Here is a 16533-nt window from a genome sequence, read left to right on the forward strand (position 1 = left end):
GTCTGCCACTCTCCTCTCACATTGATTTACGCTGCGCCCACCACTCTCCTCTTGTGCTGATTTACACCTAATCTTCCCCTCTCCTCTCGCCCAGATTTAATGTGGGACCACCACTCTCCTCTTGTGCTCATTTATTCCTAGTCCGTTTATCACCTGCACTGATATATGTTGGGTCCGCCGCTCCCCTTTCATCCTGATTTATGCTGGCTCCGCCGCTCACCTCTCATGCTGATTTATGTTGGCTCTGCCATTCTCTCTCGCTGATTTATGTTGAATCTGCCACTCTCTTCTCTCACTGATTTATTTTGGCTCTGCCGCTCTACTCTCACGCTGATTTATGCCTAGTCCACCGCTCTTCTCTCTCGCTGATTAACGTTGGCTCTGCCATTCTCCTCCCGCGCTGATTTATGCCTAGTCCGCCTCTCAACCTCTCGCACTGATTTATGTGGGCTCCCTCTCTCTCCCCACGCCCTGATTTATGCTGTGTCCGCCGCTCTCCTCTCACGCTGAGTTATTCCTAGTCCACCGCTCACCTCTCGCACTGATTTATGCTGGGTCCCCTCTCTCCCCGCGCCCTGATTTATGCTGGTCCTGTCAGTCTCCTTTTACGCTGATTTATGGCTAGTCCACCGCTCACCTCTCACGCTGATTTACGCTGGGACCACTTTTCTCCTCTTTTGCTGATTTGGGCCTAGTCCGCCACTCTTCTCACATACTGATTTATGCCGAGTACGCCACACTCATCTCATGCTGATTTATGCTGGGTCTGCTGCTCTTCTCTCACGCTAATTTATGCTGCGTCCACCACTTTCCTCTCGCGCTGATTTATGTGGGGACCCTCTCTCCCCACGCCTTGATTTATGTTGGGCCTGTCAGTCTCCTCTCGCGCTGAGCTATGCCCAGTCCACCGCTCACCTCTCACGCTGTTTTATGCTGGGACCACTGCCCCCCTCTTTTGCTGATTTATGCCTAGTCTGCCACTCTCCTCTCATACTGATTTATGCCAAGTGCGCCACTCTCCTCTTGGCGCTGATTTATGCTGAGACCGCCATTGTCCTCTCGCGCTGAGTTATGCCTAGTCCGTCACTCTCCTCTCGCGCTGATTTATGCCTAGTCCGTCACTCTCCTCTCGCGCTGATTTATGCCTGGACACCACTCCCCTCTCGCGCTGATTTATGCCTAGTCTGCCACTATCCTCTCACGCATATTTATGCCTAGTCGCCACTCTCCTCTCGTGCTGGTTTAAGCTGGATCAGCCACTCTCCTCTCGTGCTGATTTATGCCTAATCCACAACTTCATCTCAGTCTGATTTATGCCTACTCCACCACTCTCATCGCATGCTGATTTATGCTAGGTCTGCCACTCTCCTCACGCTCTGATTTATACTTGGACCTCTGCTCTCCTCTCACACTCATTTATCCTAGGACCACTGCTCTCCTCTGGCACTAATTTATGCTGGGTCCGCCGCTCTCCCCTCACGTTGATTCATGCTGGGTTTGGCACTCTCCTCTCACCTTGATTCTTGCTGGGTCTGCCACTCTCCTCTCACGTTGATTTACGCTGCGCCCACCACTCTCCTCTTGTGCTGATTTACACCTAATCTTCCCCTCTCCTCTCGCCCAGATTTAATGTGGGACCACCACTCTCCTCTTGTGCTCATTTATTCCTAGTCCGTTTATCACCTGCACTGATATATGTTGGGTCTGCCGCTCCCCTTTCATCCTGATTTATGCTGGCTCCGCCGCTCTCCTCTCGTGCTCATTTATGCTGGGTCCACCGCTGTCCTCCAGCGTTGATTTATGCTGGGTCCGCCACTCTCCTCTCACGCTAATTTATGCTGCGTCCGCCACTCTCCTCTCGCGCTGATTTATGCCAGCTGCTCTCCTCTCGCCCTGATTAATGTTGGCACTGCCACTCTCCTCTCACACTAACTTATGCCTAGTCTGCCGCTCTGCTCTGACGCTGATTATTGCTGGGTTTGCCAGTCTCTTGTCGTGCTGATCCCACCACTGTACTCTCGCACTGATTTATGCTGGACATAAATGTGAATCTCACAGAGGGAGACTATCACAAAGTTGGAGGATGACTAAACCTCGAAATTATAGGATTCAAATGTACATAATCCCAACACCTTCAGTTGACCAAGCCATTCACATGACCATCAAATGAATTAACAAAGGTGCAATATTTTTACAGTGGTTGTCCATCAGTGTTTAAATATTTCTTAATTTTTCTAACCCTAACAGTACGCCTGGGTACAGCCCCAACATCTGCAGCAGAGGTGGAAGCAACCTGCTGACTGCTACATCCTGATGTCTGTACTGACCTTGGAGGGCATCTGTTAAGAGTCTGCTGCTCATGTGCATATGCACCCTCCTTGACCTGAGCAGCTGGAGTGGATGGAGTCATAGGCAGAGGGGATTCGGAGCGACTGAAACCCTTGGAGTGCCCTGAGTATAGGCCTTTGGGGTGTCCGTTTGATACTATCCTCCTGTTATTCCCCAATGGCCTCCTCCCTGACTCCTTGAGGAGAAGGAGTACCTGGAGGGAGGTCAAGGTGCCTCACCCCCCTCTTGCCTAGACATTGTTGGTCCAGGACATTGTGGAGTCCAGGGCCAAAGGCAAATCCAGCAAAAACTTGCCAGACCTGGTTTTCGCCAACTTCCCATAGTGACCTCGAGGAGCTCGTATGTCGGAGCCACGACATCAAACAGAATGCGAGCGGCCTCCTTTATCCTTCTCACTAGTTGGCTGAGTGACTACAGAATCTCTGCCTGATGTTCTGCCGCCTGTTGTTGCATCTCCAGCATTGTGTTGTGACTGCTCACAAGGGCTCATCATCTGACTTGGATTCAGTAGATGGCTGGTCTCCAGCAGCGCTCCGAGTGCCAGAGACCTGGCTGTTCCTGCTCCAACTGCTGCGGGACTTGTCAATGAGGTGTTGCCCTGTAGGTGAGCCCGAGCCTAATCTAGAGAGCCCCATCTAGGTGTGTGCCTCTGCACTGGTGGAAGGTGTGGGTGAGCGCAGTGATATACTTCCTCAGCTTCCTCATACCACATGGTCTGGGGGCTGGGACTTTTGTTGGCCAGCTTTGTGGGGCTCGATCTGCTGGTGCCTATAAGAGAGAGAAGAGAGTTTTAGTTCATGAGCAGGCAGATTACAAGATTGCACGTCACTCATTGTGAATGTCAGGATGTGACGAACTCATGGGTGAGTGATCCATACTAGGTGGCTGAGACAATTCGAATTCCCATTCCCCACAGGAGTGATCCCTGTCCTCCCCACTGTACTCAGCGACAGCCTCCTCGAACTGAGTGAGGGAAACTATGTCGGCCGTCCCTCCCCTTGCCCAGGAACTTTCCCATCTCTTGTGGGGAACCTTGCCCTGGATGAAGACAAAAGGAAGGCATGTGATCAGAAGGGATGAAGCAGAGGCTGGGTGAGATGCATGCCCCCTGTGTGTGGTGAGCCGTCTCCAGAAGGGTCTGAGGATGGAGTGTGAGCAGCATGATCGATGAGATGGTGGTGATGTGAAAGTTTCCATGATACAATTACTGTTGATATGTGTCCCCTCTAATAGTTGTGTGAGATCCTGAGGGGAGTAGTCCTTTGAGTACATGATGCCATGATGACAGCTTGATATTGGAGGGAGCCAAAGGATACCTTATCCTGGTGAAGCGGATAGGACCATTCATCCCCTTCCTGCAGTGGATGGCGTGGGTGCAGTGGCCAGCCAAAGTGATATCCTCTGCAATGGCCTCCCAGGTCAGAGAGGTGAGGCTGGTATGCTTTCTGGAGCTGTCCCTGGGATAAAGCACATCCCTATGCTCCTGCACTCCTCGGATCAAGACCTTGAGGGCGTCAGGCAGAAGCAGGGTACAGCCTTCATCTTGTGGCTTGCTGCCTTCTTTTTTTGATCACCAGAAATCTCGACACATCTCCTGAAAACAAATAGGCTGGAAAGAGCGAGATGTGTCTGCTTGGGTGACATTTCAATATGGCGCCTGGACCATCGACCCCGTCAGGTAACAGAGGGGCGAACGAATCAGCTCCAAACCCAACAGGTGATTCAAAGCAATACTCACCTGTGCATAATTAATGAGCTTTCACCCACTGAATCGGATGCAATTTTCCAACCTCTGAGCAGCGGGAAACGCATTGCGGAACTCTGCCCACCACCGCACTTAGCTTCAAAAATGAAAAATTCCGCCCACATTGTCAACATAGGGTAAAGCCACAATCTGGGGCATTGGGTGCTGGCACAATCTGGCGAACATCATGATTGTGCAGATACTGGTAGCTCAGTCAGACACACAGTGTGGTTGCTCATTTACAGCCATGGTTCCACATAGTGTGTGCTAGCACATCTACAGGTATGGTCACAGGCACAGCATATTAGCACAGGTATAGACTCATTGACCAACACAGGCCGTTAGAACAATTACACACACAATCACAGGCACAGTATGGTAGTGCTGTCATGGGCACAATACAAACACTGGGTGTTAGCACAGGCATGGTGCTGTAGCACAGTCAATGGGTGTTAGCACTGTTATAGCTAACAGGAATGGTAGCATAATCAGAATCTCACTAGACCAGAAATCCAGTGGCTCAAACTAATGCTCCATGAGCTGGGGAATTTGAATTCAGCTGATTAATAAACCTGGAATGCAAAGTTAATCTCAGTAATTGTGATCATGGAACTACCACTTCTTGTAAAAACCCATCTGGTTCACTAATGTCCTTACCTGGTCTGGCCTACATGTGACTCTTGGTTGATTCTTAACTGACCTCTGAAATTGCCTAGAAAGCCACTCAGTTGTATCAAACTGCTACAGAAAAGTCAAATAAGAATAAAACTGGTCTGACCACCCAGCATTGATCTAGGCATTGGACGCAACAAAGGCACACCCTGCCAGTCAACTCTGCAGAGTCTCACTAACATCTGGAAATTTGTGCCAAAATTGGGAGAGCTGTCTCACAGACTAGTCAAGCAACAGCCTGAACTCATAGAATCATACCTTACAGATAATGTCCCAGACTCCACCATCACCATCCCTGGATATGTTCTGTCCCACCGGCAGGACAGATCCAGCAGAGGTGGCAGCACAGTGGTATACAGTTGGGAGGGAGTTGCCCTGGGAGTTCTCAACATCGACTCCAGACCCCTGAAGTCTCATGGCATCAGGTCAAACATGAGCAAGGAAACCTCCTGGTGATTACCACGTACCAACTCCACTACCCCCTCAGCTGATGAGTCAGTACTCCTGCATGTTGAACATCACACTGAAGAAATACTGAGGGTGGCAAGGTCACAGAATGTACTCTGGGTGGGGACTTCAATGCTCTTCACCAAGAGTGGCTCAGTAGCCTACTACTGGCCAAGCTGGCCAAGTCCTGAAGGACATAACTCCTCAACTGGGCCTGTGGCAGTTGGTGAGTGAACCAACAAGTGACAAAAACCTACTTGGTATCATCCTCACCAGTCTACCTGTCACAGATTCATGACAGAAAAGGTAGGAGTGACCGCTGCACAGTCCTTGTGGAGATGAAGTCCATTTCCACACTGAGGATACCCTCCATCGTGTTGTGTGGCACTACCATCATGCTAAATGGGATAGATCTAGAACAAATAGCAGCTCAAAACTGGAGCTTATAGATTGTTTGTAGTTATAGCAAGTCATTTAACCAATTAAGCTATAAATTTAATAAAGCACTTGAATCTCCCAGTACTAGGTACCCCAGTTTAGAGAAAAAGGAAACCTTAAAACTCACCAACCAATCACCTACCCCCTTATCCAGTTAATGCCTCTGGACTTCAGTTCTCAGATCTCACTGTCTCTCGCTCCCTCACTTGGACCACTCCTCGTTCTGTAAAAGACCAGAACAGCACTCTTCCCTCCCTGTGGTGAATTCACTCATCCACCAAATTCCCCAAGTTAAGTTTTTCTTCTGTCTAGCCAAACTCCATCGAGCTGAACTTCGTGCTTCTACCCAACAACGTTGTGCTGTTGCTCTCCCCCTCCTCCCGAGGCTGCTGTGGCTCACTGGAATCTGAAAACAGGAAATCGAAAGGGGAGGGTGGGGTATAGGGTCCAGGGTGGGGAGGAAAGCAAGAAGTTCATGGTCCATGGCCACTCCATCAGCAGCTTGCACTTCATACCAGATAGCAGGATTAGGGTAAAGAGAGATTTGATTGGGAGCAGAAGGCAGGAACATACCGATATCTGTAATATTCTTTGCCATGCCAGATGTTACAGGCTGTGTCGCAGCTGGCCCCATGATGCAGAACACCACCTCCTCCCTCGGGCTGAGGACTTTCAGACTGCACCCCTGAACCTGAGAGCCCTCTCTCTGCCCTGTTGCTCTATTTGTTTTGTTTCCTCTTGCTGCTAATGCAGTACTACCGTTCAACAACAACATTTGTTCAGTCACTGCAGCTTCTCTTTAAGAGGTGCAGACTACTTTTAAGAGCTGGAGACTAGCTTTCATGCTGTTAGGCCCCCAGTTCAGCTTTCATTGACTCTTACAGCCGAGAGGAGGAGCCCAGTCATCATTCAGACAGCAAGGGAGTGAATCCAATTTCAGACTTTTATAACACATTATTAAATTAGAAAATATTTTAGATTTCTGCAGCTTCAAGATTGATAAAAGGGAGACTGTTTTATTAGGGCAGTGAAGTCTCTGAGATTTTTCTATGCTTGCTTCATTCTTCCCTTCATAGATTCAGTTACTACCATTTGTTTCTGTTCCCAGGATATTATTTTGAAATCCCTTCCATTGGAGCAATCCGGATAAATACTCAGGTGAGTGACTCATGCTGTAATGGAGAGCTACGGAGGGGAGTTAGGCTATCAGAGGGCAAAATGCAGAAATATTGTGGACAAGAATCAAGCATAGACTTGTTCTATCAAGGCCTATTTTTCTTCCCTTCTGCTAATCCTGTCGGTTCATGCCGATTATCCATCATGCTCTGCTGCTAGTCAGTGTCCTTTATCCATCATGTTTCATCTTGCCATTGGTGCCCATTATTCCTGGTGCTTTATGCTTCAATCAATACCCAATCAGTGCTCTATCCCTTGTGCTGTATGCTGCCAACTCAAATTAGAGGTTGATCAGGTCAGATATACCCTTCTGAGACTTTGTTATGTTATTTTTATGAAGATTCTCCTTCATTCAGTCTTGTTATGGATTCTATTAATTCTGTATTATTGCAGTCAGGCTAATATGCTTGTTTTTACCTAGATCTACTACCCTAGGTAGAACTACATTCACCAATTCCCAATGTGGCACCTTCTCCCAGTGTTCACTGACTCCCCTCAACAGTACTTTATAACGTACGAATAGAAGTTAATCATTCAGTCCCTTGAGTCTGTTCTGTCATTTAAATAAATCATGGCTGAATTATGCCTCAAATCCATGTTCCTGCCTTTGTCTTCATCCCTTGATATCTTTATCAAAGAAAAAAATCTATCAATCTCAGTCTTGAAAGCTTCAATTGACCCCAGGATCCACAATTTCAACTACCCTTTTTGTGAAGTAGTGCTTCCTGATTTCATGACCAAATGGACTAGCTTTAATTTTAAGAACGTGCCTTTGTTTTACATTTCTATACCGGAACAAATATATTTCTCTGTATTTACTCGACTGAATAATTTTATCTTTCTGAACACCTCAATTAGATTGACTCTCAATTTTCTAAACTCAAGGGAATGCAAACCAAGGTTATGAAGCCTCTCCTCATAACTTAATCCTATTAGCCTTGGTTTCTTTCTGGTAAATCTGTGGCCCCTCCAAGGCCAAAATAATCTTCATGAGGATGAGCATCTGGGTGGGTGTGGGTGCATGTGTAGGTGTGCCTGTGTCTAGATGTCAGTGTGTTCCCGCATGTGCATTTGTGGGTATGTACACGTAGAGCTTTTTGTGTGTCCACGTGGGGATACATGTATATGTGAATGTATGCTTGTTTGTATGGTAGTGTGTGGGTTTGGGCGATTTTTTTTTTTGTCCTTTCCTGGGATGTGGCATTGCTGACAAGGTCAGCATTTGTTGCCCATCCCTAATTGGCCTTGAACTGAATGGCTTGCTAGGCCATTTCAGAGGGAAGTTAAGTGTCAACCACGTTGCTGTGGTCTGGAGTCACAGTAGGCCAGACCAGGTAAGGATGATGGATTTCGTTCCCTAAAGGGCAATAGTGAACTACGTGGGTTTTCACAACAATCAGTGATAGTTTCATGGCACCATTATTGAGACTATCTTTCAATTCCAGATTAATAAATTGAATTAATTAATTAATTGAATTTAAATTCCACCAGCTGCCATGGTAAGATTCAAACGCATCCCCCCAGGATATTAATCCTGGGTCTCTGAATCACTTGCCCAGTGACATTACCACTACGCCATGGTCTCCCTGTTGTGCAGTTGTGCATGTGTCCAGGTATCTGTGTATGTGTATGTGTGTGGCTGTGGGCATGCATTTGTAGGTGTACATGTGTGGATATGTGTGGGTGGCTGCACAGATAGATGTATATGTTTTTTAAAAATTCATTTACAGGATGTAAATGCTAGGCCAGCATTTATTGCCCATTCGTAACTGCGGTGAGCCGCCGCCTTGAACTGCTGCAGTCCATGTGGTATAGGTACACCCACAGTGCTGTTAGGAAGGGAGTTCCAGGATTTTGACCCAGCGACAGTGAAGGAACAGTGATATATTTCCAAGGGGAACTTCCAGGTGGTGGTGTTTCCATATATCTGCTGTGAGAGAAAGAGAGGTTGTTACCCTTAAAATGTCATTAATAGTTTTCCCCTTCTCACTGTGAATGGGTTTCAGGAGCCTTGGGATTAGATTGTATAGATGTCATGTATGATTGGAAAGGTTAATTCCAATTTTGGGAGTGAAGTCAAGGAACTACTAGGAGGTGGTTTTGCCAGGGCTTTTCATTTAGCTTCCTAGAGACTAATATAAATAATGCTGTAATGTCTTCCAATATAACTGTGATTTACTAATGTAAACCATTTGTTCCATAAACTGGGGACAGACCATGGGATAAATATGCATGGAGATATTCACATCTTCAGGAAATCCCTTACAACGCTTTGTTTTATTTCCATGCAGTTTCTTTGGATTTTCAGACGGAAGGTAGTGCACACAGTATAAATCCTCAATCAATCTAACTCTCTGGCCAACAACTTCAGATAACATGTTCCAGAGGATAATGCAGGAATTCTTCAGGAGGTGCAATTTGAAAAACTGAAGTAACTGGAGAAGTGGGAAGGGTTTAGGGTGACAGTTACTACTTGCCTTTGTTCCCTGAGGCCATCTTGAACACATCAGGGGTATTTTTGCTTAATTCTGTTTAAACAACATTCCTGCAAGTCAACGCTGAGCGGCCTCTAAGTATTTGAATGTTTCATTCTCAGTATCTGAAGATACTGACTGCAAAAAGATTTAAAATGCTTTAGAGTGTATGAAAGATTAATGCAAATGATCATTTTAATACATCATATGTGTTTCTGTGTTACAGGAGTATTTGGATGTTCTTGGCCGTCCAATGGTGATGGCAGGGAAAAAAGCCAAAAAAGTTCAATGGACCAACGTGTACCAGGATGCTTTGGTAAGATTACTTTGGAATGGAATGTAGACCAAAATACCCACGTGGAATCTTCCTTTCCTATGGATGGTAGATTGCCAAATTGGCCTTGAACGGTTGAGCAAAATGTGCCATAGTGTATTGGTCAGCTGTTTTACACGCCGCTCAATTTTCTGAGCAAAATAAACTTTACTATACATAGTCAGAAAAGTAAGACAATTTACAATATCTATCTTTTGCTCTAACATTCAGAATTAACATTAGGTAAATATGAATTAATAGGCCGACTGTGGTCAAACACTGCACATTAAGTGCCAGATACGACAAGACAGATCCCACGGATTTCTCAGCAACCCAACCAGACATCAGTAACCACTGTGAGTCTCAGAATACTGTTAACTCGGTCTCCCACTCAAGGGATTTCAACTGTTTTCTTTTGAAGATCTAGCCTCTGAATCCCCTCAAAAGCCGCTGAGACTCAGACTGCTTCAATGACTGCTCACCTCCCAATGGTTCAGTCTCTCTTCTTGAAACTGCCTTCCACAGGATTCACAAAGCTGCATTTCCACCTTTAATTACCAGCATAATTCCAGCTCTTTCACAGACTACTAAATTCACTAAGCCGGCACTGCTCCTGGGTTTTTCCAAACTCCGGTCTCCTGGCTACACCGAGCTATAAATCGCTTCCGGGGCTTCTCTGAGCCCTACTGCCAAGCACAAATTAGTGACCTTCCACCACCACCTCAGTTCCCCAGGACATCTCCTGACCCCTAACTACACCTATTGACTCCCAGGGCTTCCCTGTGAATGCAAACCACATGAGGTCGAAATTGCAACCAACCTCCTCTCCCAGCAAACATATAGATAAATTGAATCCAATGTTATGACAGGAGGGGATCAGTTCAAACAGTACTGGTTTCCTCCATAAACAGAAGGTGTTCTGATTTAGTTTGTTTTTTAAGAATAAGCGATGATGTATTTTCCAAACCCCACGGTTTTGTGTGACCCAACTTTACTAATAATCTCACAACTTGAGTTAGAATTAACTCAACAGGTTAGTTTATTGTACACATTTAAAGCCTGTGAAAAGCAGTGTTCGCAACTTCCCATTCCACATTCACATACTAAAAGGAGGGATAGAGTAAAGGAGGTTTACAGTACAAGGACCCCAGAAAAACTGAGTATTGATTCATGTGAGTTCCGGAGTTGCAAAGTCAGAGTCCAATGAGGAAGTCTTTCTCGAAGGCATTTGATGGTCAGCTGGCTAGAGACCAGTGTTGTAAGATTCGATTTTCAGGTGGTGTTGATGCCGCAAGATGTAGTAGGCATGCAGAAATTCTGTAAGTTCTACAGGCGATGATACAAAATCTTCCAGTAGAATCAGGTTAGATGGGCTGGTGGACCAGCCTGGCCAGTGCTTGCTTCAGTGTGGCCTGCCAGTTGGGTGTTAAACAGAAAGGTAATATTAAACTGCTCAAAAAGCCAGAACCTTGGGTCTTGTGCCCTTCCTTCTCCACAGTGACTTCAACAAAAGAATATTTACCCAGCTTCTGGAATTGGGCTCTGTTTTCAACACTGATAATGCCTCAGCTATTATGAGTTGAAAGGGGAACCATTCAGGTTGAGGATCTGGTGTTTGGGAAGCTGTTGTATCAACAGATTTACGGAATCCGCTCACATGGTTGGCTTATCAAATGCAAATAGCATTCCTGTAGCTCCTTTTGAAATTGGTCTGTATAGTCCCAGGTGGTCTGTTCGGGGCTATTTAGGCATGATAAGGTGTGAAATTCCCAAAACTGAGAAGAGAATTCTTTTGTTCTGGAGACTGCTGGGGATAATTTCCACACAAAGGGTCAACCATCTTAATTGTCTTTGTTCATCAGAGAAGCCCAGTTTAAAAATAAGAAATAGTAAATAAGGATAACGTTTTTAAATATATACAGGGTTGGGTTTCAGTTCTGTGTTGGAGGAACCCAACACCAGAGAACCTTCTTAAGCTCCACCCACTTTCATGAAGACTTAGCCTTTCAGGGTTGACTGAATGCTTTTAAACTAATTTAGCTCTAACTGTCATAACAAAAATTCGCTCTGGACTGCACTTCTTTGTAAGCAGTGTAGCATCATGTCTCCAGTTCTCCTGTTAAGTTCACCTGCTATTTTATGGCTCCATTTCTTCTATTTTGACTTTCCTAAACAAACATGAGTAACATTCTGAACTACCATTTTCTTTTAGGTGTTCTGGCAATTACTATAGCCCAGCATTTTAGTTACCTTACCTTCACAACAACAATCTTCCCAGAACTAAATATTACCTCTAAAATATTAACATGAAGCGTGAACTAGATATTCATCACATCCTGTCCAGGGTCACACATGAAGAGTGGCGACTTGGTAGAGGAAACAAAAACAGAAAATGCTGAAAACACTCAGCAGGTCAGGCAGCGTTTGTGGAGATAGAAACAGAGTTAACGTTTCAGGTCAAGGATCTTTCATCAGAACTGGGAAAGGTTAGAGAGGGTTTGATCAAGGGGTGGGTGGGACAAGGACAAAAGGAAGTTCTGTGATAGGGTGGAAGACAGGAGAGATTGAATGACAGAGCTCATTAAAGAAAATCAGTATTAGTGAAACAAGTGGTGCTAGAGAAATTAATGGGGTTAAAGGCTGGAAAGTCCCCAGTGCCTGATAACCTACACCGCAGAGTACTAAAGGAAGTGGCCCTGGAAATATTGGATGTATTGGTGGTCATCTTCCAAAATTCTATAGACTCTGAAGCTGTTCCTACGAATTGGAGGTGGAAGATGTAACCCCACTATTTAAAAAAGGGGGGAGGGAAAAAACAGAGAATTATAGACCAGTTAGCTGAGCAGTAATGGGGAAAATGCTAGAGTCTATTATAAAAGCTGTGGTAACAGAACACTTGGAAAGCATTAACGGGATTAGACAAAGTCAGCATGGGTTTATGAAAGGGAAATCATGCTTAACTAATCTACTGGAATTTTTTTGAGGATGTAACTAGTAGAATAGATAAGGGAGAACCGGTGTATTTGAATTTCAAGAAGGCTTTTGATAAGGTCTCACATAAGAGGCTAATGGGCAAAATTAAAGCACATGGGATTGGGGGTAATATACTGGCATGGGTTGAGAATTGGTTGACAGACCAGAAACAGAGTGTGGAAATAAATAGGTCTTTTTTTGGGTGGCAAGCGGTGACTAGTGGCGCATCGCAAGGATCAGTACTTGGGCCGCAGCTATTCATGATATATATAAATGACTTGGATGAGGGAACCAAATGCAATATTTCCAAGTTTGCTGATGACACAAAACTGGGCAGGGTTGTGAAGAGGATGCAAGGAGGCTTCAGGGTGATTTAGACAAGTTGTGTGTTTGGGCAAACACATGGTAGATGCAGTATAACGTGGATAAATGTGAAGTTATATGCTTCAGTGTGAAAAACAAAGGCAGAGTATTATTTAAATGGTGATATATCGGGAAATGTGGATGCACAAAGGGACCTGGGTGTCCTTGTACACCAGTCAATGAAAGTAAATAGGCAGGTGCGGCAAACAGTTATGTCGGCAAATGGTATATTGGCCTTCATTGCAAAAGGATTTGAGTTCGGAAGTAGGGATGTCTTACTGCAGTTATACAGGGCTTTGGTGAGACCATACCTGGAGTTTTGGTCTCCCTACCTAAGAAAGGATATACTTGCCATAGAGGGAGTGCAGCAAAGGTTCACTAGGCTGATAATGGGGATGGCAGGACTGTCGTATGAGGAGAGATTGGTTCAACTGGGCCAGTATTTACTAAAGTTTGGAAGAATAAGAGGGGATCCGATTGAAAAGGATAAAATTCTAACAGGGCTGGACAGGCTAAATGTAGGGAGGATGTTTCCCCTCTTTGGGGAGTCTAGAACCAGGGGCCACAGTCTCAGGATATGGGGCAGGCCATTTAGGACTGAGATGACGAAAATTTCTTCACTCAGAAGGTGGTCAATCTGTGCGATTCTCTACCACAGAAGGCTTTGGAGGCTGGGTCACTGAGTATATTCAAGAAAGAAATTGATAAATTTTTGTATATTAGGGGCATTGTGGGGTATGGAAAGAAAGCAGGAATATGGCTTTCAGATGGAGGATCAGCCATGATCATATTGAATGGCGGAGCAGGCTCGAAGGGTTGAATGGCCTACTCCTCCTCCTAGTTTCTATGTTTCCAACTAGGAGAGTTAGTCTTCCAGGGCCAAAGGGAATCAAGATGGAGCAAGAAAAGAAACAATGAAAGAAGAGATGTACCTAGAACAGGTGCACTGCTATCAGGAAACAAAAATAAGAGGAAAAATAGAGAAAAACTGAAACATGCAAAGGAAAGGAAACAAAATGGGATTACTGTCTGAAATTGTTGAACCCAACATTGAGTCCGGAAAGCTATAAAGTGCCTAAATCAAAACATGAAGTGCTTTTCCTCAAGCTTGCATTGAGCTTCACTGGATTGGTGCAGCAGGCCAAGGACAGAGATGTCAGCATGAGACCAAGGTAGAGAATTAAAATGACAGGCCACCAGAAGCACAGGGTCATGCTTGGTGACTGGAATGGAGGTGCTCCATAAAGCGATCGCCCAATCTGCATTTGGCTTCCCCAGTGTAGAAGAGACTGCATTGTGAGCAGGGAATACAACATAATAAATTGAAAGACGTGCATGTAAATCACTGCTTCACCTGGAAGGAGCAGTTGAGACTTTGGTAAGAGAGGGCATGGGAAGAGGACGAGGTGTTGGGGTGATTGAGGAATGGACCAGGGTATCACAGAAGGAATGGTCCCTTCACAATCCTGAAAGGGGAAGGGAGGGGAAGATGTGTTTGGTGGTGGCAACATGCTTGCAGTAGTGGAAATGTCAGAAAATGATTTGTTGAATACAGAAGCTGGTGGGGTGGAAGGTGAGGACAAGGAGAACCCTATTGCAGTTCTGGGAGAGAGGGAAAGGGATGAGAGCAGAAATGTGGGAAATGTAGCAGACATGGCCAAATGCCTTGTCAACCATTGTGGGGTTAAGGGAGTGCGGAATCCTTGATTGAGGGAAAGGGATGACATCTCAGAAGCGCTGGAATGGAAAATTCCATCATCAGAACAGATATAACGCAGATGGAGAAACTGAAAGATTAGAAAGGAGTCCTTACAACATGTAGGGTGTGAGGAAATGTAGTTGATGTAGCTTTGTGAGGTAGTGGGCTGTTCTCTATTTGTTCTCTTATTTTTGCTTTCAGACAGTAGTACACCTGTTCTAGGCATATCTTTCTTTGTTTCTTTTCTTGCCCCATCTTGATTCCCTTTGACCCCATAAAACTAACTCTTCTATCATTCAATCTCCCTTGCCTTTCACCCTATTACAGACATTCCTTTTGTCCTTGTCTCACCCACCCCTCGATAAAAACCTACTAGATCTCTAACCTGAAATATTAACTCTGTTTCTCACTCCACAGATTCTGTCTGACCTGCTGAGTGTTTCCTGCATTTTCTCTTTTTATTTCAGATTTCCAGCACCTGCAGTATTCTGTTTTTTGATTAGTGATCTGCGGAGGTGATGGGTTATTATCTCCCTCCCTTTGTCTGCTGAAGGTGAAACAGTTACTGGGCCACTGTTCTTGAATGCCAATTGCCCAACACCATCATCTATGGAGGTTGCAAAACCTAGAGATAAAAGAGACAGGGAGGGAAGATGTGGCACATGTGAATGTTTGAGCATGTTTGGAACAGGGTCTGAAATCCAAGCTATCTCTGACTGTGGTCAAGAATTTTAAGTAATGTGAGTTCAGAGGATACGAGTTCAGGACACAAACCTAGTTCTCAAAATGAATCAGTGTTTAACCTCAATACTAGTGAGCGTAAGGAAGGTTGCAGTGCACTGATAAATGCTCAAAAAAACTGAAATGTAACATGACTGGTCTGATTTGCTTTTCCTAGAGCCTTGAGCTGGTGATAACAGGGACAATGCCAGTTTTCAACATCACCGTGGAGAGTGGCCAGCAGGTATGTGGTTAGGATATGTGTGTTATATTGTGCCAGTCTTTCCGTTTAAAGAGCCAATGTATACAGAGCAGAGTGGAGGATATGATGGAATTATTCCCATTTCCTGGCAATTTCATTCTTACCATATAAAACTTTACCCCGTGCTGTTGTATATTCTTGGGCATAAGACTATGTTTCAGTATTCACTTGTCAGTTCTGCTTATTCTGAGATAGCTGCACAATAGTGTCCTTATAGGGCATCTCTCCAGCATTTGGACAAGACCCCTCTCCAATGTTCAGTGAACTTGCTATTAATTGCCAGGTCGGATCTGACAATGTCACCCAGCCTCCCCTTTCGGCACCAGATGACACTGCCTGGCCTTAGTGGCCCTGCCCTCAGTACTGGCAAGTTGCACTGTTTTTGTTGGTCAAACTCCACTAAAACCTCTGCACCAATTTGGCGGCCCCTAATCCTTGGCATATTTTGCCCTGCCTCTGGAGATCCTGCCTTGTTTGACCAACGTTCCTGAAAAAGTAGACCTGTCATTAGGTGCTGGGTTTCTTTCAGTTAACAGTGCAAGTCAATGTCGTAAAGTGTCTTAGCAGGTGAGCAAGGAGTTTCCCAGTGCTCAGCACAAGAAAGATGTGAGTTTTTTGCTGGTTCAACATTACCAAAAGCTCAGCACCCGCTTGGACCCTAATCCATGGTTCTTGCTAAACTGTGCCATTATTCTCTGGATAAGGTGCATGGGATGTGGCCCCTTGGGTATAGAATACAGCTTCTATGTTGAAAAAAAACAGAGGCTACCCATGTGGGATTCTGACTAGCTAGCTTTGGAGAAAAGTCAGTCAAAGACGTATGACTGATGAAAAAAGAAAATGCCTTGAGGAGATCCTGTTCTGTGCCCTCAGTCTCCAGGATTTTAGCCCCTTCACCATTCT

General features: G+C 45.2%; 1 protein-coding gene across 1 annotated transcript in view; it reads left to right on the forward strand.

The window, feature by feature from the left end:
- Nucleotides 1-16533, forward strand: part of cacna2d2a (calcium channel, voltage-dependent, alpha 2/delta subunit 2a) — a 758554-nt gene that overhangs the window by 549296 nt on the left and 192725 nt on the right. The window contains exons 13-15 of the mRNA XM_041191642.1: nucleotides 6759-6808; nucleotides 9527-9616; nucleotides 15547-15612. Of these exons, the coding sequence (XP_041047576.1) occupies nucleotides 6759-6808; nucleotides 9527-9616; nucleotides 15547-15612 (206 nt within the window). The remainder of the gene's footprint in view (nucleotides 1-6758; nucleotides 6809-9526; nucleotides 9617-15546; nucleotides 15613-16533) is intronic.

Source organism: Carcharodon carcharias, chromosome 7 (assembly GCF_017639515.1).
Source record: "Carcharodon carcharias isolate sCarCar2 chromosome 7, sCarCar2.pri, whole genome shotgun sequence".
In the NCBI taxonomy this organism is placed as follows: domain Eukaryota; kingdom Metazoa; phylum Chordata; class Chondrichthyes; order Lamniformes; family Lamnidae; genus Carcharodon; species Carcharodon carcharias.